General features: G+C 45.7%; 1 protein-coding gene across 4 annotated transcripts in view; it reads right to left on the bottom strand.

The window, feature by feature from the left end:
* SBF2 (SET binding factor 2) overlaps positions 1 to 21,796 on the bottom strand; it is a 2,983,421-nt gene that overhangs the window by 1,123,884 nt on the left and 1,837,741 nt on the right. For all 4 annotated transcript variants that reach the window (XM_069623660.1, XM_069623661.1, XM_069623662.1 and 1 more), the window contains exon 17: positions 14,579 to 14,647. In XM_069623660.1, coding sequence (XP_069479761.1) covers positions 14,579 to 14,647 — 69 coding nt within the window. The remainder of the gene's footprint in view (positions 1 to 14,578; positions 14,648 to 21,796) is intronic.

Below are 21,796 nucleotides of genomic sequence, written 5' to 3'. Positions count from 1 at the left end.
AGGAACAGTTTCTGTTCATCTGACTTGGTACCAGAGAAAGGCCTAAGGATAGGACACTTCCTTAAAAAGGTTGAGAAGAACCACCAATGGCAGGAGGTTGAGAATGTTGTCTTTGTGAAAATGATGATGAATAAATGGAGGGGGAATTCGAGTTATTGTCAAGAGTGATATGTTGAGAAAATCCAAGGTTGTGGAGAGTCCTGGGATGATAAGGACTTGGATAGATTTGAGAGCTTCCAAAGTTGTGGTAAGACCTAAGAAATGCCTGAGACAACCCGATGTTATGGAGCGACTCAAGATGGTCGATGTGCTAAAGGTACAACAGGCCCTGAAGAGGGCTAAGAAATCTATGTTGATCAGAGACCCATCAGAAGATAAAATCTTGAGTAATACTAGCAGGGGGAATGCCCAGAAAAGCATTTGGTGTACGTTTGTTTGGTAGAAAAAGGATGGACTTTCAAAGGGTAGGTTTATGGGCACTTTTGTTGGTCAAACTTGGAGAACTCTTGTTGCAGCTTTGAGTTAACCTGGAGGCAAAAGGACACAAACAATAAGTTTGAACTTTCCATTGGCCATTAACGTTAATTGTTAGAATGGGGTGTCCATGGAGGGAAAGAGACATATAAGAAAAGGTTTAAGACATTTCACGTTATCTCATCATCCTGCAGTACCGAGAAAACCTAGTTAGTCCTTACATTATCCCACACTTGCTACGAAGAAGTTAAAACAGGACTTCAACAAAAGGCATCTGCAATTAAGTATGTAGCCCTGTGATCATTTACCATTTACTCATCAGCACTCAGCATCTGCGAAACAACAATAAGAAGATATGACTCAGGAAGTCATTAATAAAAACATATATACTATTTTCTTTGTTAATTGAAAAATGCAATTTCTGAAATGTGGCTTCCACACCATATACACCGATACACTGAAAGGCACAAATAGGGAATTCCAGAAGGTATGTGCTATGTTTGAATGTTGTTTTTAATGTTTCAATTCATCTCTGCTTGAACGAGTGATGATCAGAAGAGCACGAAAGCTTGTAAATAAATGACTGCGAGCCTAATTAAGGGATCAACTTGTTTACTTTATAATCATGCCTTTTATATTACCCTTGGCTAAGATGGTGTAAGCAAATTGAACTAGATTGTTTATATTGGCCTCCTATTACAATGTCACACACTTTCAGCAAAATGCTTTAAACTTGCATTTTATAAACTAAAGCATGCACCAAACACCACACAAACCTCGTCCGGGAGTTCCAGTTTTTCAAGAAGGTTTTATTTCTCTGTATCTCATTTATGTCCACTTTATTCAGTAAAATGGATTTTTTGCCATCCATATACATTTATAGAGTAACGTGGGGGGAAGTATTCTTAGGGCTGCCGACTGACTGTGATGCCTTTTTGGACATAAAGGAAGCTGAATATCCAAGTTTCAGTCTCGTTTGTGAATTATTTGCCCACAGCTATATTTGAGGGTAGAAACATTCTTAATTGGCAATGTTTTTACCCCCCTTCAGGTGAACCGGTATTGCCTTGAACCCTAAGGGTGTTTATCCTTACGTTGTTTGTAGGGCCATGGGGGCTACATCTATTCAAATGTTCAGTCACTCACTGGCTAAGCAGTCATTCCGTCAACCCTTATATGGTCTCAGTCAGCCTCCTTTTGAACAAGTCCCACCAGAGGCTCTGCCCTCACTTTGGCAGAGTTACACATAATTTGGCATAGGTCCTGTCTGCAGTTCTCTTCTGAGAGGATGATACAATGTGGGTCCTCTTCCATAGCCACACCGCTTCCAAGCGAGTTTGTGGAAACTAGAGGGATTCATCAAGGGTAGAGCCCCTTGTCTAGGGTTTTGAGCAGTCACACAAAGTCACCCACTTCCTGAACCTCCAAGCAGTCATCAGGGGGAGCTGCAGATCAGATAACTGCAGTGAGACCAACTTCAAGCAGAACCTGCCCTTCGTAGCCTGAGAGTTAAAACAGAAAGGCTAGCAAGCCTCTTACCCTTAATTTAGGGCCACGTATTGCATTTTCTGTGAAAGAGACAAAGAAGATGCTTCCTAGCCACAGCAACATTTTTCTGTTGGTTACCAGAGTGCCCTCACAGCAAGTAATGATATGTACTATGAATGATACTAGTTTGAAAATCAGAGAAGAGAGTGGAAGAAAGGTCTAAGGAGAAAAAACATCATGAACACCTTTTATTCTGTTTTAATAATAAAATCGTAACAAATAAAATGTTCCCGCTCAGAGGCCACCAGGGGGCGCATGGAGGAAAGTTAAGCACTCCACACGCTCTGGATGGATAGGAAGTAAAGGGGCACTGAGCCCCCCCCCTTTACCCTCCTGAGGTTCTGATCCAGTGATTGCCCCCACAAGAAGAGTCCACAGAGCATACCCACTCCAAATTTGGTGCAGATTGAAGACTGGGTGGCAGAGTTAGCCGCATTGGCAGCACCAGCGGGAGAAACAGAGGGCCCGGCACGTGTCAGTGACTGAGAATCAACACGTGACCCGTCTGGGAGCAAACCTCGAGTGCCATGGATGTAGACCCGGGTGCCCTGTTGGGAGTGCGCATCCGCCTCTCTTCCCCGCTCTCGTAGTGGCCTGGAGGCACTGCCAGCGAACTCTGAACATGCAGAGGGCCTCCACAGGGGAGGGTTCAGGGAGGCCCCCCGCAGCAACACAGTGGCCCGGACAAACCGTCACGGTTGAGGAGTGGAGTTCACAGATCAAGCGGGAGCCCGGGCAAAGCTGAGCAGAGAGGGATTGGTCCTTGTACAGGCGTCCTTCACCCAACCATCAATGCCCTGCAGCAGAGGCAAGGGGCCCACAGATTATGCAGTGAGTCCTCACACCAACCTAACGAACGGCAAGGATCACTATGCTTGTCCCTGACCTATAAGCACCCAGGTGCATAGACTTCGCTCGAGGGTCTGCCTCCCACCCAAAACTATGGATACAGGTGTCGGGGGCCCTCAGTGGCAATGCAACGACAATAGACCCAGTGAGGGGCGCAGTGGAGATAATCCCCCTGACTAGCAGGAGCAGGATTGTGGTCTCTGGCCACTGGGAGGAGTAGAGCAGCTGGGAGCCAGCACAAGCTGTTATTAACTCCCTCATCCGCAGGGGTATGTAGAGGAAACTCGGGCCTGGGAGGACACAAATGAGAATCTGGACCACCTCCACAGGCAGGGGCCCACAGAGAAGAACCTAACTCTGGTAACATCAAGAGAATCGCCAAAGGGGACCAGCGCACGTGTCTCTGCCATGGGCTGAAGGATTAGCATCTAAGCTACAGTCATTTATGGCCTGGAGGCCTGCCCAGCTGAAATTCCAATTTCAACTCCACTAAGTCAATAGTGTCAACGCCATCCCAGCCCGGAATGCAATTCTGGCAGACAACTTGGCAGCTACCAAAAAAGACATTGTCGAACTAATGGAGGAGATCATCGGAATCCAGACGGTACTAGACAAGAGACTAGACAAGAGACTAGACAAGATGGATCAAAGGATGGACTCACTAGACTAAAGGGTCGAATGTAATGAGACTAACGAACCGTCCCTTGACACGATATGATCACAAATGGACGTGAATCTGAAAACTGGAGCGCAGGGAGACTCAATTGAAAATGGATGACTTCGAAAATAGGGAGTGTAGGAACAACCTCTGTTTTTTTGGATTCCCAGAAAAGGAGGGAGAATCTGAGAGCGACATCAAGAGCTCCATAATGGAGGTCCTGAGGCTTCTATTCGGCTTGAACATTCGACGAACCCACCATTGATAGGGCTCACCGTGCTGGAGGAGGCACTAGAGGCCCAAGAACAGTCCTGGTGAGATTTCACTACTACACTGAAAAGGTGAAGATCCTGGAAAGGGCCCAGAAAGAGGGCACTCTTGACTTGGTCCAGGATACAGAGAGACAGAAGTACCACGAGAATGGGGAAAAGGCGGATAAGATCCTCGTGTGGAGACTGAGGGAGGAAAAGAAAAGGAGGATGATAGGATATGTTGTATCAGAAGAGAGGGCCGTCATACGGGACCAGATAGGCATAGCAGGGGAATTGGCAAAGTACAACGGCAAGCTGTATAAGTCAGAATGGGAGGGCCAGGAGGAACAAATAGATACATTTTTGGGGGGGCTTACACCTCCCAGGACTAGCGTGGAGAACCTTGATACTCCCATTAAAGTGGAGGAGGTGATACTAGCTATCAAAAGTATGAGGGGGGTACAGCACATGGGGAGGATGCCTTTACAATGAAGTTCTATAAACTCCACAGATCTCTCCTTGCTCCCTACCTACCGAGAGTTTTTAATGCCTACCTGGAAGGGGAGACCCTCCCCGAAACAATGCTGATGGCAAAAATAATTGTGATTCATAAGGAAGGCAAAGATCCCTGAAAGATAAATGTGGAAGCGTTCAAATTTATTTTATCCACAAATGGATAAAGGCGCAATGTAAACAAAGCTGTATGTGCTTTTTTGTAGGATGTTGTAATGGAAGAGTGAAAATATAAGGTTTCATGAGATGGAGTGTATTTGTCTGATGTTGGCAATCAGATTTTTCTTGAAAATGTTCAAAATGCATTGAAACACTTTCTGTGAACTGAGACCCTCCCCGACACGATGCTGATGGCAAAAATAATTGTGATTCATAAGAAAAGCAAAGATCCCTTGAAGCGTTCTTCCCACAGACCCATCTCCCTCCCAAATAATGATGTAAAAATTCTCACCAACATTTTAGAGGGTAGACTGGAGGTGGTCCAGCCAACATTAATTCACAACAACAAAGTGAGTTTCATCCGGGGGAGACAAGGGCTGGCCAATATAAGGAAAACCTTGAACCTTATCCACTGGGATCAAGCAGGAGACCAGGAAACCTGAATGATATCCCTTGACTTAGAGAAGACCTCCGATAGAGTTGAGTGGCCCTTCATGATGAAGGTATTGGAGAGGATGGGATTTGGGGTGAACTTTCGGAAATGGTTTCTGGCGTTATACGATGCCCCCAGACTGCAGGCTCAAATAAATGGGGGGCTCTCTCAGGTGATTACAATGACTTGGGACACGAGACAAGGTTGCCCACTCTCCCCCGTTATATGCCCTGACCATGGAACCACTGTCTGTGGCGATTCGAGAGAACCAGAGTATACACGGGATATCAGAGGGGGAGATCAAATGCAAACTGTCGCTCTTTGCAGACGATATCTTCTGCTACCTCACCAATATACCACAATCACTCTAATGGAACAGATAGAGGGATACAGTCTCCTATCAGGCCTCAAAATCAATGTACAAAAAATCATGTATCATGCCCATGCAAAAGCAAAGTCCCTTATTAGACCCAAGGAGGGGATACCTGGGAATGAAATTCAATCACGTCAAAATTCCTTATATCTGGGGATCCAGATAACAAGAGATCTGCAACAAGACCCCAAGGGTGGAAAATGCCTACTCTTACACTTCCTAGAGATGAGGGGGCTTGGATTCCCGATATTAGACTATATTACAAGGCACCCCCATTACGTATATTATGAGACCACTAAAACCTACTGGGCGTACCTAGAGGATCGAGCCGCCCATCCATTAAAGGTTAGGGATTTTCTCTGGTCCCCACTGAATGCAGTGCCGCAGCAATTGCGATTTCACCCTATGTTGGGAGTCCTCTGGTCGCTCTGGCGTGACAGGGGGCTCTACCGGGGCACTCTCATCATGGCCCGCACCATTATCCTCGATTTGGGGACCTGCCATTTATTTATGGCACTATGGGCTTGCAATACTCACAGAGATGGTGAGATATGGGCCTGGAGCGGGTTGGCCAATTGTATGAAAATGGGACGTTCCTAACCTGGATTTTATCAAGGATGTATTGGGAAAAGATCAAATCTCGGCCTTCGAACATATTCAAGTATAAGGTTTTGAACTCGTCATCGCTGACAGGGAGACACACATTTCATTGAATGTCCATTACTGGAGTTAACCTTGGGGGGAATATCAGAGGAGGATTGGGCTCAAATCTACAAAGTTGCATTCCATTGTAATCTGTTTACCTCCACAATGGAGCAGAACTACAAGATGGTAATGGGATGGCATAGAGGCCCCTTGAAGCTATCTAGAAGGTTTCCAGGAGCCTCTCCTCTATGTCCCAGGGAATGTGGGGAGGTGGGCTCTCTCTCACATATGTGGTGGCACTGCCCCAAGGTTAAGGTGTTTTGGAAGGAACTGTTGAGCTGGATGAAAGATATAACTGGGATTTAGCTAGAGCTAGATCCCCTGTAGATGCTCCTGGGGATCCCCGCCAAAGATAAGAATGAGCATAGACTTCCTAGAATGTGGGAGGCTATGCTGAGGGTGTGTCGGCTGGCCATCGCCTAAGGTTGGAAGAACGAAAACCTCCCATCCAAGGAGGTCTGGGAACAGAAAGTGCTGACCATGATGGTTATGGACAGATTGACGGCCATGGTGAACAATAACCTGAAGGCACTTACACAGGACTGGATTTTGCTTCTGTGTGTGAAGGGAGCGGAATCTCGGTTGTTTGCAAATGGGGGCACAGACACATGGGGGACTTCGAAGCTGGGGGGGGCAAATATTGAGGTTGTGTTTACCAAAGACTGTGCGCCAGAGACACCCAATAGCAGGGTCCTGCAACACACAGATGAGCTTTAAACTTGAGTTATTCATTTGGGTGGGGAAACCTAGCGAAATTAGCTTGTGCATGGTTGGGAGAGGTGGCTCCCTGTGTTCTGGGAACTTATTATGGTTGTCTCAAGGGTTCAGCACACATTTGGGGTACTCTGGCGCCTAGGCTGGGGTGTGTTTTGGGGACCGTGGATGGGGGGGGACTATGTTGGTGTATCGGTTCCCTATTCTGGTTATGAGCCTTAATTGTTTTGTCTTGAATAAATGCGAATAAAAACAAAGTCTTAAAAACAAATGTCCTGCTATAGTAGCAAGTTCTTTTCGGCAATTCGTCACAGTGGTCATCAAAAATATTTCAGGACCTGTCGGCCTTCAACCTGTCCCGCAGAAGACTCTGCACCCCCCTTTCTAAATGGCTGCTCACAACAAAGGGTGTGCCATACAGATGGGGACTCCCCTTTTCTCTTGCCTTTGAGTTTGAGGGGTATAAATATAATCTGGTCTCAGAGGACGACATCAATAGAGTGACGCAGGACGTGCTCAGAAAGGCCGCTCCGGTGACCACCCAGGGGGTCACAGGAAGTGGCCCCAAAAAGCAAAGGTTCAGTTGACAGGCGCCTGGGTCAAAGGGCTCTGCAAATTTAAGAAGTTGAATCCAGCATCCCCGCCCCCCACAACCGTGAGGGGCAAGGGGCACTTCAGCAACTCTGGGGAGAAAAATTGTGAATCTTCCGAACTTTAAGAGACAAGCATGACTTCATTAACCTGTTAAGTTCTGGGGGGCTTCTCTAACCTCAAACAACTGAGGGTTGTTGTTACTTGTTTTGATTCTCCAAAGGTCATGTAGTCTGAGTGCTGTGTTAATCATTCAAGAGGGGGGCTTACTAAAGGGGGCTTAGCAGAGGCATTGCAGTGATAAAGACCCACGGGTGGGGTTGCAAATGGTGGTCTGACCCAACGATGTCCAGGATGTCATCAGGAGTGCAGGTGCCAGGGGAGAAGTTGGGGGGAGGTTGTTAGCAAGGGGTTTAACATGTTCACTAGTTCATTTAAGACCATTCTACAGAAGGTTGGGATTTCTAAAGACATCGAAGTTGAGTTTAAGACACCGGTCCACAGGTCAGGCGGTCCTGATAAGAGGTAGGTCTATGGCTCAAACTCAAGATCTAAATGGCTAATGTGATCCGTACATTGACACTGGGCTCACTGAATGTCAGAGGTTTAAACTCCCTGAATAAAAGATCCCTAACAACACACAAATTCAACAGATCGATGTTAGACATTATGTTTCTTCAGGAGACACACTGGCAGAGAGGGAAGGAGCCTGTCCTCAGAGCCAAACATGTAGGTAAGGTCTTCCGGGCGTCCAACGAGTCCAAAAAAAGGGGGACGCAATTGTGGTGGCTCGCAAGCTAAACTTTGTCTCGAAGGCAGAATCAAAAGATCCCTGTGGTCAATACGTAATGGTCATGGGTAAGATTAAAGGCAATGTGGTTACCCTAGTCTCAGTGTACTGTCCAACTGACGGGCAAAACTAATTCTTGGACTCAGTGAAGGGCAAGGTTCAATAATTCGTTGAAGGTTCCTTGATCATAGGGGGTGACTTTAACATGGTCCTGGACCCTGACAGACAGAAAAAGGGCGACCACACACACACTGCCTCCTGTGTCCAGTGCAAAAAGGCTAGTTGTTTTCAACAAACCAATGTAGAACTGGGGGTAGTGGACTCTCTCTCCCAAGTGAGTGGGCGGTACGCCCATTCACCTATTACTGGAATCCACCACACAGTCCATACCAAGATCGGACCACGACATGGTTAGAGTCAGAATGGTTCTCAGATAAACATAGTACTAAATGGTCCAGCAACAACCTTTTGTTAAAAGATAAGGAACTGGCCCAGACACTGCTGAAATCGATCAGAGAATTCTTTCACTTTAATGACAATTGCGAGGTGGTGGTCCATGGAGTATGGGAGGCATTCAAGGCAACCATGCGAGGAGTTTTGAAAAAGAAGAGAGAAGGAGCAGCGCAAGAGCTGGCTCTTAGGGTTAAAATAGAAAAAATGCTGCCTGGAGAAGAGGAGAAACTTCAGAAATACAGAGCTGAACTGAAGGCCCTTCTGATCCACCTAACAGAACGTAAATTGGCGTTCCACAAACAGAAATACATGGGGCAGGGGGAACAAGCCGATAAAATATTGACTTGGAGGTTAAGAGAGCAAAGAAACTCTAGAAGGGTAGCCGCAATACAGCCAGTGAGAGGAGAAAAGCTTCTAGACGATGCCCAGAGAGACACATTTTATAAATATAACAAAACGGTTTATACGTCTGATATTAATGAAGAAGCTTCCCTCATCTACCAATTCTTAAAACGCCCTCCCCATCCCGTGCCTGTCTCCGGAGAAAGTAGCCAAGTTGGAAGCCCCGTTTACCGAGGTTCTTCATACCATCGGTAGAATGAAGGGGGGCACTGTGCACAGGAAAGATGGGTTCACGGTTCAATTCTTCAAAACGTTCCACTGTACCCTAGCCCCTTTCATGACCAAACTGTTCAACAATGCGCCTGATACTGTCTCCCTCCTGAAATCCATGCTCTCAGCTCTCATAGTCGTTATCCCGAAGGACGGCAAAGACCCATTACTATGCCAATCCTACCACCCTATCTCTCTGTTGAACATGGACGTAAAGATCATGGCAAAAGTCTTAGCCAGCAGAATCCAGAAAGCAAGGCCTTCCCTGATCCACGGGTACCAAGTAGGGTTTAGACCGGACCTTCAGGATTCAGATAACATAGGGAAATCTATCAATCTAATGTACAAGGCGCAAAACAAGGGGATGAGTGCTTACTTGGTCTTAATAGATTCTGAGAAAGCCTTTGACCGAGTAGAATGGAGCTACATTGGCAGAATCCAACTGGCGTAATTCGTCTACACCTGACAATAAAGCTCTATACAACACAGCCTCAGCCACATACAAAGCTTCCATCCTCGCCACCAAAAAAGAAACCTACAATAACAGAATTCTCAATGCTCAATCGAAGTCTAAGGAGCTATTTAACATTTTAAGAGAGTTGGAGTCCCCAGCCCCTCCCTCAGACGCCTGCAAAAAGGACACAGCCTGGTGTGCTAGAATACAAAAAGCCCTTTCCGACAGAATCGCCTCCCTCCAACTGAAAATTGAAGCAAAAAAAAAAATAAAAAACAGTCTCGCTAGTAACACTCCTCCCAAGTACTCACCTAATCAACAAGCGCCAAAATGCCCACCGTTTGCATTCTCCTCAGTCACAGTCAAGGAAGTTGAAGACATCATTAGAGGCTTAAAACCCTCACATTGCCAAGGAGACATTTGCCCAGCACCCGTTATCAAGGAAGCAGCCAAGGAACTCTTCCCCATTTATCACCACATTAATAAACGCTTCCATCAACACCAGCCAGGTCTCCGACAACCTCAAGGAGGCTTGGGTCATGCCCCTCCTAAAAAAACATTCTCTAGACCCTAATATACCGACCAACTTTAGACCTATAACTACTGTCCCCTTCCTTCTAAAGATTCTGGATAGAGTTGCATATCTGCAAATCCAGAAACACCTAGAAGATAATAATCTGCTAGGCCTTTGCCAATCTGGCTTTCGGCCCAGACATGGGACTGAGACTGCCCTTCTGGATCTGAAAATACAGATGGACGAGGCCAAAGACAAAGGCAAACTAGCTATCCTACTCTTGTTAGATCTCTCAGCTGCCTTTGATCTGGTTGATCACCAGATCCTGACTGAACACTTGACCACAGCAGTAGCATTCTCCACCAATGCATCCAATTAGATCAAATCCTTCCTGACCAACCGTACCACTAGAGTCTTCTCTGCCTCAGCCTCAGCAGACCCAATTCCCATCCACTGTGGGGTGCCCCAAGGCCCATGCGTTTCACCAACGCTATACAACATTTTCATGAAGCTCCTCTTCGACCGTCTCGACAACCTGGTGTCATCTACACAAATTACGCAGACAACACACAGGTTCTCATCACGCTGTCAGGGAGCTATGAAGATGATTCTAAGCTAATCAATGACATCTACCTCGAAATCCAGGCATGGATGGTGGCCCACTGCCTAAATGATGAAAAAACCGAGCTCTTGATTGTAGGCACGCAGGCCCACTTATCCAAACTCGACCCACAGTACACATCCTTTAATATAGACGGTAACCTAATTAAAGTCGGAAAGGAAATAAAAACAGTCGGAGTCTATCTGGACTCTACATTATCATTAAAAAGACAAGTCAGCTCTATTGCATCATCTACAGCCTACACCAATAAACTGATTAACACATGTAAATCTTACCTCTCCCCTACCAGTTGTATGACGTTAGCAAGAGCTTTGCCGCTCTCTAAAATAGACTACTGTAACACGCTATTCCTAGGATCTTCAGAACTCAATCTCAATAGACTCCAGGGTCTAGAGAATAACTCACTAAGATCTGCATTAAGCATTCCATGATCCAGCCACATCTCGAGCCTGAGACAGAAATCAGAAATCAAACTGGTTGTCTGTACGCGACAGAATAGCTCTCCGCGCTCTAGCAATCACCTACAAATGCCTGTCTAACTCCGCTCCCAGTTCCTTGGCCGGCAAGTTTTCCAAATACCAACCAGCCCATCCTACCGGATCCGCCAATTGCCAGCTCCTTCCAGTCCCAAGGTTTAATTTAAAAACCGCAGGTGGCGCTAGCTTCCCAGTTCAAGCTGCCAAACTCTGGAACTCTACCCCCCACAACTAGAATGGAACCGTCCTTCTGGTTGTTCAGATCAAGAGTAAAAAGCTGGCTTTCAGATAAGTTCAACATTTGAGGCTCATCATGCACTAATACCTAAACATGCCTAACTGGCTCCCATACTCATGCCTTCCTTAGCTATGATTGTATGGTATTTTTGTCATGCCCTTACCTAATGTCTTATTTATTGTACCACACCTACTTGTAACCTTGGTCGTCCCAACTGTGATTACCTATGTATGTACTTCTGTAACATGTTAAGCCTTTTCAGCGCCCAGTTACCTCAGGGTTAGGTGCGCGTTATAAATATTAAACAAATACAAAAATAAATGGGGAAGGTCCTGCAACGACCCGATGGCTAGGATGGAGGTTAACGGCACTACTTCGCCCTGTTCACCTTAGTAGAGGAACCAGACAAGGCTGTCCCATTTCCACCCTGATATATGCCCTTATGATGGAACCCATGGCCATTGCAATTAGGGATAACCAAAATATTGCAGGAATTCGTTGTAGTGTTTCAGACTTCAAACTCTCTTTGTTTGCAGACGATCTCCTGTGTTATTTGACTAACGTAGAAAAATCTATGCCTGAACGCACTCAAATTAATCTGTGTGGTCGGTTCTCAGACATAAAAATAAACATTCCCAAGTCTAGTATAACGTCCATTGGAGCCAACGTCTCTGCAACGAAAGACAAGAGAACCCTGGGCAGGATGAGAGTTGCGAACATAACCACCCCATACTTGGGAATCAAAATCCCCAGGGATCTCGCAACACTGGTAGAACACAACTTCACGCCAATGTTGGAGAAGATCAAATCTGATCTAACCCGCTGGGCCCCCCTAACACTCTCATGATTTGGGAGGATGGCGACAGTTATGATGAATGTACTTCCACGGCTGCTGTACCTATTTACTGGCCTGCTGGCGCATCTCCCTGAACCCTTCTTTGACAAACTAAAGATAATAAATACATTTATATGGAAGGGGAAGAGGCCCAGAATGAAAATGACACTAACTCTACCTAGAAATTTCAGTGGCTTTGGGCTCCCTGACTTTTGGCTGTACTACAAACCGGGCCAACTTCGAGTCATGTGAGAACATCTTAGAGATGACTCAGGCACATACTGGCCTTACATCGAAGACCTAAGCGCTCACCCAAAGAAAGTCAGGGACCTATTGTGGTCCCCAACAAAAGCTATCCCCGACCACGTCAGGAAGCAGCCAACTCTAGCCGTCCTATGAAGTTTATGGAAAAAGGGTAAAGGCAATAACCTCCTCTGTTCCTGGCCATCTCTGTTGAGTTCAGTGTGGGGGTCCCCACTGGAAGTTGGTGCAAGGGGCTTCCGCCACTCACAAAAATGGTCTGAGAATGGTCTGGAAAGAACTGGTGAACTATTCCCAGAAGGCCAATTCATTGATATTTTTGAGTACCTTCACCTCAAGGGTATCCTGTCAGACCCAAGATGGCTCTCCAAGATTTTTAGACCCCTCACTCCCTTTGAGGAAGTCATTAACAAAGCCACCTCAAGAAAGGGAATCCTGTCTAAAATATACAAAGTGATGATCATGTCAGACCTTGAGGGGAGACAGAATTTCAAGCAATTCTGGACCAAACAGTCAGGGCGGGAAATTCCGGAAGAATCCTGGGGGAAAATGTATAAGCTAATGTTTTCTGGCAAGCATTACACCTCAGCAATGGAAAACAACTTCAAAATACTACACTGCTGGCACGTTCCTCCCCTTAGACTTTCCAAGATGTACCAGGGATCCTCCCCCGCTACCCCAGACACTGTAACCAGACTGGTTCATGGTTCCACATGTGGTAGTCCTGCCCAAAGGTTAAGGTCTACTGGTCTGAAGTCCTCAACTGGATCAAAGACTCAGTGGGAATAGCCCCAGATCTGTATCCTCTCCAAATACTCTTGGGCGACCCGGACGAGGATGGTAACGAGCTAAGATTCCCAAAATGTATTGAAGCTATGCAGAGACAGTGGCCTTAGCACAGAAATGGAAGTGGGACTTTTTATCCTCCAAGAATTACTGGTTGAACAAACTATGGGACATATTTACGTATGAAAAATTATCAGCTGTGGTAAATGACTCTGGAGTCGTTCCTAATTGAATGGGGGATTTTCATCCTAAAATGGAGTAGTGACAAACCTAGGCTCTGACCCCCAACACGCTACTCGCAATGGACTAAACAAGCTGGCCTGAGAGCACGCCAACGTTTGTAGGCGGAGTTATGAACTATGCAACGGTTCTGTGCCGCCACTGAGTTTGGTCTACCCGCTTTATGTAACTAGACTATTGTTCTTACTGGTAGAATGGTCATTGTGTGCAACACAAAAGAGGGTGGAAGGGTGAGGGAATGGGGGGGGGCATTGTTCAAGGAAGTTTGACAATTTTTTGTGCTTTATTCCTGTAAATTATATTTCCTAAAAAATGCTAATAAACATCCAAGTTAAAAAAAAAAAAGTTGCCTTCCTTACGAACATTATTCAGAATATTCCATTGGTAGTTCACCTTAAAATATATTTCACTGGGAACAATCACATAGATAATCAAGCCAACTGTGAATCCACTCTATACATTCAGCCAGTTAATTTATGTCACACTTCACTCTTTTCTCTGAAGTTGTAATAATGGTTACAATCTCTTCTGCTTTTCAGTAATAATTGTTAATGAACACTATGCGTAAATGCATAAACAAAAAAAAAAGCAAACTGTAAAGTCAAGTGGACGTTTATTTTAGATTCTGTATATCCATAAAATAATTTAATAAAATAGGAAATTGTGCTAGCACTTAGTAAGAATACCTTGATCTACATATACATATATACATATATATACATGCCAACATTATCCTTTCTATTCGGAAGATGCTTGCCCAGTCCTGATTTTAACTTTGCATTCTGGAGCTTGAAGTCTTGGAGTTCCCCATTATAACTTCAGGACTACAATTCCCAGAATGCAAAGTTAAAACCAGGACTGAACTAGTGTCTCCTGAATGGAAAGGATAATGGTGGCATGTATGATGGTAAACAGTCACCTACATTCGGACAGACAGCTGTACCGCATAACTCGATCTTTAGATTTTTCACATTTCTTTAGGGCTTCAGAAAATCAAACAATTTAAAACAAAATGTTAAGAATACATACCCTATAAAATGCTGTGGTGAGTGGAAGCAATTGAGCAGCAATGCTGTATTCTTCTGAACACGAGCAATCCTATAAGGATAATGAAAACACCATAAATTATAATATTTCAACAGTCCGAATCGGATCATATCCAAACGTCAAGCAGTAAAATATAAAAAATGTTGTCGTACAAGAAATACATATACAAATATTTCTGCAAACCAATGTCAATCAATGTCTTAAGCTATATAAGGAAATGCAATAAAAAGGTTAGAGCACCCTTGTTATCAGGTAATCCAGGGGGAGGAAACCCTTTAATTAAAGTAACTCACTGTAGTGACTATGGTCCATAGTCCCCTTTTCTCCATCCTTGTGGGTGTCCCGTAACATGGGACAGTAGCGGAACCTTTGGGAGCGAACAAGTTAGCTTCCCTTTTAAATTTCAACTCAGGAACAGGTCTGCCCATAGCCCTGTCTGCCTCCGAAATGGCCTGAACCATCCAACGGGCAATGGTAGTTTTAAAAGCCTGAGAGCCGGGGAGGAGAACTGAAAAGTCACAAACAATGCCTCACACTTCCTGAAGGATTTCGTCAGAGCAAGATAAAACTTGAGGACTAGCTTGAGGTCCAAGGAATGCAGGGCCCTCTCTGCCTCTGGCTGCGGGTTCGGGAAGAACACTGGCAGGCAGATCTCTTAATTCAGATCAAATGGAGAGACCACTTTGGCCAAGAAGTTTGGATGGGTGCACAAGATGACCTTGTTATGAAACGTGGTTAAGGGTTAGCACAAGGTCAATGTCTGCAGCTCACTAACCCTGTGCACTGAGTTGAGAGCCACAAGTAAGACTGTTTTTAGTGTCACCAATCAGACGTCCACAGAGGCCATTGGCTCGAAAGGCTTGCGCTGCAACGCTGCAAGAACCACATTGAGGTACCAGACCGGGTATGGCCTGCGCACCGGCGGAAAAAGCCTAGACAGCGCCTTAAGGTGGGCCTTAACCACCGGGTGGGCCGCAGAAAACACATGCTCAGGGGAATTCTTGTAAGCCCCAATGGCCGCAAAGTAAGTGTAGCACGTGTCCACCTCAACTCCAGAACGAGCCTGGTGTGCTGAAAATGCCAGATGTCCAGACCTTTGTCACGAGCCAAATGGCAGAACCTAGTCCATTTACTCTTATACGGGGACTGCTGAATGATATCCCAGTTGTTATCCAAAAATTGAGCATGCTGAAGTCTCAGCTGGCCGGGTCCATATGCTCTACCGCCCCGCCCTGTTGTGTCAGAAATCCCCTGCTGGATATTGGAAGGTGGAGGGGACTCTGGGAGCACAACTGCAGCAGATCCGAAGGCCAGTGGGGGGGAATCCGGATGAGGCTGCAACCCACTGAAGCCCAGAACTTGTGGAGGGTGACTGGAGGAGAGGGGTGGGTGGGAGCGCATAACACATGCTGCTGTGCCAACGGATCTGGAAGGCATCTTCCAGAGACCCCCGACCCCATCGTGCCCATGAAGCAAACTGGAGACACTTGAAATTCAAAGAAGATGCAAACAAAAGGGGGCTCCCACTGAAACATTGCCATCCATCAGCCACCAGTAAAGATCGGGCAGTAGTAGGGTGGTATTGGGACCCTGTCAAACTGAGACCCCGTCTCCTGATCCCAATTATCGCCTGGTGGAGCTGGAGGAGCCTCATCTTGAGACGAGTGTGTGGTACAGTGAGCACACAGGAGGCCATCAGGCCCAGAATGTGCTGGAACCACCATGCTGAGGTGGTCGTGTTGGCCAGAAAGTGCCCTACCACCTTGCGGAAGGACTCCTGCCCCGGCTTTGTTAGGATCGCCAAGGACTTTGCATTCTGGGAGGATGTTGTCTTTTTTGTCAGTTCGCCATCAGTCGACGGGTACAACAGATCCGATCCCTCAAACAGGAGGTTGAGGATCCTATCATGCACGCCTGAGTAAAAATGTCATCCCATGCATCCACGCTGTCCATCTCATTTCCACACCCAAGCAGAGGCCACTGCTGGTTGTGTTGATATGGGAGACTGAACACCATAAGATTCTGCCCAACCATGCAAGCCTCCATTAGACCAACCTAGAAGGAGGCCTGACTTTCGTGGGGGAGGCTTGGGAGAAGTTCCCCAATCTCATGCTACAATTTCTTGTTCGCTGCAGTGAGGATGGCGCCTGCGTTAGCATGAAAGAGATGAAGACCGGCATTGAGGTAACGCTTCTTGCTGAAAGATTCTGGTGCCTTGTCCTCTTTGGACAAACAGTTTGATGCAGCACCGGCCACAGAGGAAGACTTTAAATATAAAGACACAAGCACAAAGACTAAAGAGTGTGGCTGAGGGTGTGATACTAGGAGGATTGGTTCCCCATTCAGGAGCCGAAAGCAGCTGTCCAGTTTCTCATTTATCTGGGTGTTGGCCCAAGGCTTTTCCCAAACCTTCTTGGCCAAAGACGATACATCTTTTGCAGAGAAATACCAGAGCGGCCTATGGCATGCAAGCCCAAGATTTCCACCAGCACTCCTGACTCGTGGTGGGCCTGCTCAGGGTGTGGCACCCCTAAAAACTCCACTAAGCCGTGAAGACTGTCATGAAATGCTTTCACCGACACAGAAGGCTCCTCTTCATGTGCGTCGTCATGTTCTCCCCTGCCCCCCTGTTTTTGTCGGCGGAGGGGAGTCAGGGTCCTGCTGGGGCAGAGTCAAGGGGGGGTCACCCCCCCGACCACTCCCGGAGAAGGCTGCGGAGCAAAAGGCATCTGGAGCAAGGTTGTAGGTGTTGGTATGGGCACCGGAGCTGGAAAATTTGGAGGAGGAGGGGCCTGTACTGAAGCGGCCACGGGCTGCAGTACCAGGATACCCAGTGGAACTATAAGGAAGGCCAAACGGAGGGGGTCTTGCAGGCACCACCTGGGGGCCCACCTCCTTAATGAGGTCTTTGAGGAATCCCACCATCTTCAGGAGGCGCATAAGCAGGAGGAAGCGCTCGTGAGGTACGTGGGAAGGGTATGAAAACAACTGGGTAGAATAAATAGATCTATGTGTGGATCACCCGCCTGGACCATTAGGCCCAGAACCGCTACCTCAAGGAAGAGGACTGGAACCGCACTGTGCTTCCCATTCAGAGGGTGATGGGGGCCACCTGAGGCCTAGTGTCCGGATCTAAGATGGCCACGGCCGTGCACGCTCAGCCACGTACTTGTCCACAATTTTGGGAGCCTGCGCCATGCCCTGGGAGGAAGGATGCGAGGCCCCCGAACCCTGGGCTGGGTCCAACATAGCCGAGGACTCTTTGTACCCCGACCCTGAAGCAGAAACGCAGACCTCGGAGAGGGCTCTGGTAGGCCAGAGTCCGAGGGAACCCTGCGAGCCGGAGGTCCTGAGAAGAAGTCTCCGGGCTGGTGTGCCTTAGAGAATGAAGGGCCTACCTTCTCATGACGCAATGTATTGGACACAAAGTCCTTCAGATGAGCAGGCGGTAAGGTGTGAAAGATCTCCCCCCCCCAGTGGGAAAGACGATTCTTCAATGAACGATGGCAGAGAGAGCTGCAAGATGTGCACATGTCCAAGCGGTGGTCGGGTCCCAGGAACTCAAGGTAGAGCGGATGGGGGCCTGAGGTCTGGAATGACTGATCGCAGGATGTGCATCTCGTTGTGGGATATTCTGACCCACTCAGCTGTGCTATGCCACATCACTTTGCTGCAGTGGGGCAAGAAACAGCAAAATGGTCGCGCTGACTCCTGTGCGCACCAGGATCTCTAAACTGCATTTTTGCGGCAACCAGAAAATGGCTGCACCACCCTGCCACACACATTTCAGGTGGGGTGGAACAGAGTACTCCCTGCAGGAATGTGCCAGTGTGCTCTGCAACATTTAACATGGAGTAAAGTGAAAGAGGCAGCATTACTTTGCTGAAAACCCAAAATGCCTCTTTAAAATGACATCTTTCAACCTTAAAAGTGCTGCTTGGCGGTAAATCCATCTATTTCTCATGAACCACTGTGGTTAAACAGGCCCTGCAATGCCCAGGATCATCCATTGTGTCTCAGAGGAACCGGACCTCATTTGAATGACATCTCCTGTCAAAAGTATCTTTGAAGAATCCACCGGGGCTTTGTTTTCATTTTACACAGGAAACGCATCTATTTTCTTTGCAAAAGTATCAAGAATTAGCTGTTCGAGAACGACTCTAAATAGATGCCTGTTAAATGTATCCATGCTGCAAAATAACTCCAGCACTCAAGGAAAGAACTATAGCTGCAGAAAGTGTGTATTTGCTGGAAGTACAAACCGAATTTAAAGAAATAGTAAAATGTGCTTTTTCTGACTGAATAGAGAAAATCGCCTATTTAAAAGTAAATTGTTTTGTGAAGGCCTGCTTACTTAGAAATGTAAAAGTATTTGTTGCTGATAAAAGTACATCTATAAACTGTTCTGATTCCATAGGTTTAAGTCAAGATGTAAAAACTCCTAGGCTAAGTTGGTAAACTATATTTAAAAAAACTTGTTCTGCCAGTTGCTAGTCCTGAGAAAGGGTGACACCTCAAACTTCTGGAACAGATAAGTGCTAATTGCCAGCTGGAAGACTTGGAAAGCACCGGGACAAAGGAACTTCCCCAGCTCAGACATTCTTCTTTGCTCCAGGCTGGGACAATAGCAGGCTGAGACTCTCACCTGTCAAGTGTGAGGGGCAATAAAATCTTCAATCAAGAGAGAGGCCCCTCATCCTGCTTCAAAGGAATTGACAGCTGCTTGCAGTTGGGGAAAAGAAAAAAAAAAGAAAACTGATCAAGTGACAATTTTTTTTAAAGGTTAATTTGTAACTGAACTTTAAAGACATTTAACTTTACAGCAAGAATGAGGAAAAATATGAAAAGTTTGTAGTTCTAAATCTAATTTTATGCTCTCTCTTAGAAACCTTAGTAGAACTCACTACTGCATAAGGAACAGAAGAAATGACAGATTGCGGGGAAAGTATTGATGTTGCGGACATAACATTTGTACACACATCCCAGTGGTAAATGCGCATCTGTGTACAAAATTCAGGAATTTTGGGCCAAATCTTTCAGGATTAAAATTGCCAAAATGTAGCAGAAAGGCAAAACCAGGTCCCACAGACATGGGTTTTGGATTGAACTATGACGCACAAAATATGTAACCTGTGTATCCGATGATTTTCTCAGGTTATAACTGCATAAATATGGATTTGTGGCTAAATTTGATTTTGGTTCCAGTAGCTACGGGAGGTTTCTAAACACTGTAAAAATCACCTCATAAACTTGACACCCATTTTCTGTGATCCAATCAGCTGTGATCAAGGCAGAAGCTATGCTCTTGCCCAATCCTAGCATTATGGGTGTGGGTAGTAAGCCTGCCCCTACTATACTGTAGTGATGTCATCTGGCAGGATAAATAAGGACACCTGACAGCACACAACGTACACACTGATTCCCGTTTTTCTTTTTGAATTCTTGCGTGGCGTCCTGTTCCTGATTTCTTCATTCTGCTTGATCCTGATTCCAGATTTTCATTGCAAAGCCAAGGCCTATGCATTGCAGAACCCCCTTTCAGCTAGGCCTCAAATTCAAAAAATCCAAAAAACCCAAGGGAAGCACCCTGATCCAGCCTGGCTTGCTGCTACTAGATGCATGCCTGCAAACTTGCCACCCCACTGATCTGTAGTATCCAGTAACCAGAAGGGCCAGTCCAGTGCAGTCCTGTGACCAGAGCGGCCTAGATGATCCTGTCCGGCCAGATATGCCCAGCTGCCCTTGTTTAGACCCGATCCGTGTGATGACCAGAACCCTTGACGGTCCAAAATCCTAAATTAAAGTGGACTGTAAGTATTAATAGGAATCATAGAAAACCGTAGCATACCTTGCCTTGTCTTGTCCTATCCCAATCTCTAAACCATCCTATCCTTACCTTAATAACTTGTAACATTGTCAGAATCCTTATTGCCATCCTGTTCTTGATTTGTCTTGCTAAGCACCATTTCCTTAGTCATTTTTTTCTTGTGTAAATCCTAAACTATCAATCCTATTTTGAGTGGTTGGTCTGGTTCCGCCAGAGCAGACACTGTGGATCTGGGGTTGAAGTCATGAATCAACTCCAGAGCTTAATGTGTCCCTCTTTGGTATTCTAGTCTGAATGCTCTTGTCTAGAGTAAAACTATAGTAAATAATTTCTTGTCCAAACCGAGTTTTTCTGTTTTCACCATCCAAGTTTTCTAAAAACACCTCTCATTCTACATTGCATATCTCCCTCAATTTAATAGCTAGAGACTTCATTTGAATTCCAGAGTATACCTAAGACCTATAGCTACAACCCAAACCCAAAACCGCACTCAATATTGAATGAATTTCACCCGTTTTTCTTAAAAACCGTTTGGTTAATTTGAGGCGGGAATCAACATTTTAGCAAATTTTTACATGTTATTTTTGTTCTAAATTATTTTCAATCTTCCATTCAAAGTCAATTTGTTTACTTTTGCTCAAACTATAGCTTATGATTGTTAGTATCTTTCCAACGTTGCTCCCATAGAAATGTGTACTGATTTAGGGATTTTTGCACATTTTCAGATTTTTAGTCAGCCATTTCCGGAATGTCATTTTAAACAGTGTAAGATTTCAAATCTGTTTTTCCCTCTTGTTTGGGGAGGGAAGTTTGGATTCGAATACTGTTTTCTATTCCTTATTCCTGATTACCTGCTGCTTCCTTATATCTATTTAGAATTACTTATTTGTGGGTTGTGGAATATTGCAGGTTGAAATCCTAACTTAAGTGCTATCTTTCCAAACAAGCCAAAAGTGTTTTCCTCTGGTGTTCTATATTTGGAGAGTGAATTTAAGTGCATTGTTCACATTCCTATCTGTTATGGTCAACACATTGGTGATTGCTGCTCCCTATTAAAAAGCATATGTTTGATTTGAATTTTAAATAAATAAATAAATAAATATTACCTTTACCAACCAGTCTGATTCCTGGTCCATCGTGACCCGGGGTATTTTAAAAGGGATGTGATAGGAGTGGTGTATCACTCAAAATATTGAACCTATACTTAAATATGCATTTTGGTTGTGCGCTGCATACTAGGCTGTGACCAGAGTACATCGCCTGATTGAAATACTTAACATTGTGAAGCCTCCTGCTGCCAACATGCGCCTGGGAAGGCAAGACACCGAAGGGAGGTGAAGAAATTAGAAAAACAAAAGGGTAGCATGCAGAAC

Source organism: Ambystoma mexicanum, chromosome 11, assembly GCF_040938575.1.
Source record: "Ambystoma mexicanum isolate Mex_15411 chromosome 11, UKY_AmexF1_1, whole genome shotgun sequence".
Taxonomy (NCBI): Eukaryota; Metazoa; Chordata; class Amphibia; order Caudata; family Ambystomatidae; genus Ambystoma; species Ambystoma mexicanum.
The sequence above is the reverse complement of the archived record's forward strand: the minus strand, read 5'-3'. Positions and strand labels throughout refer to the sequence as shown.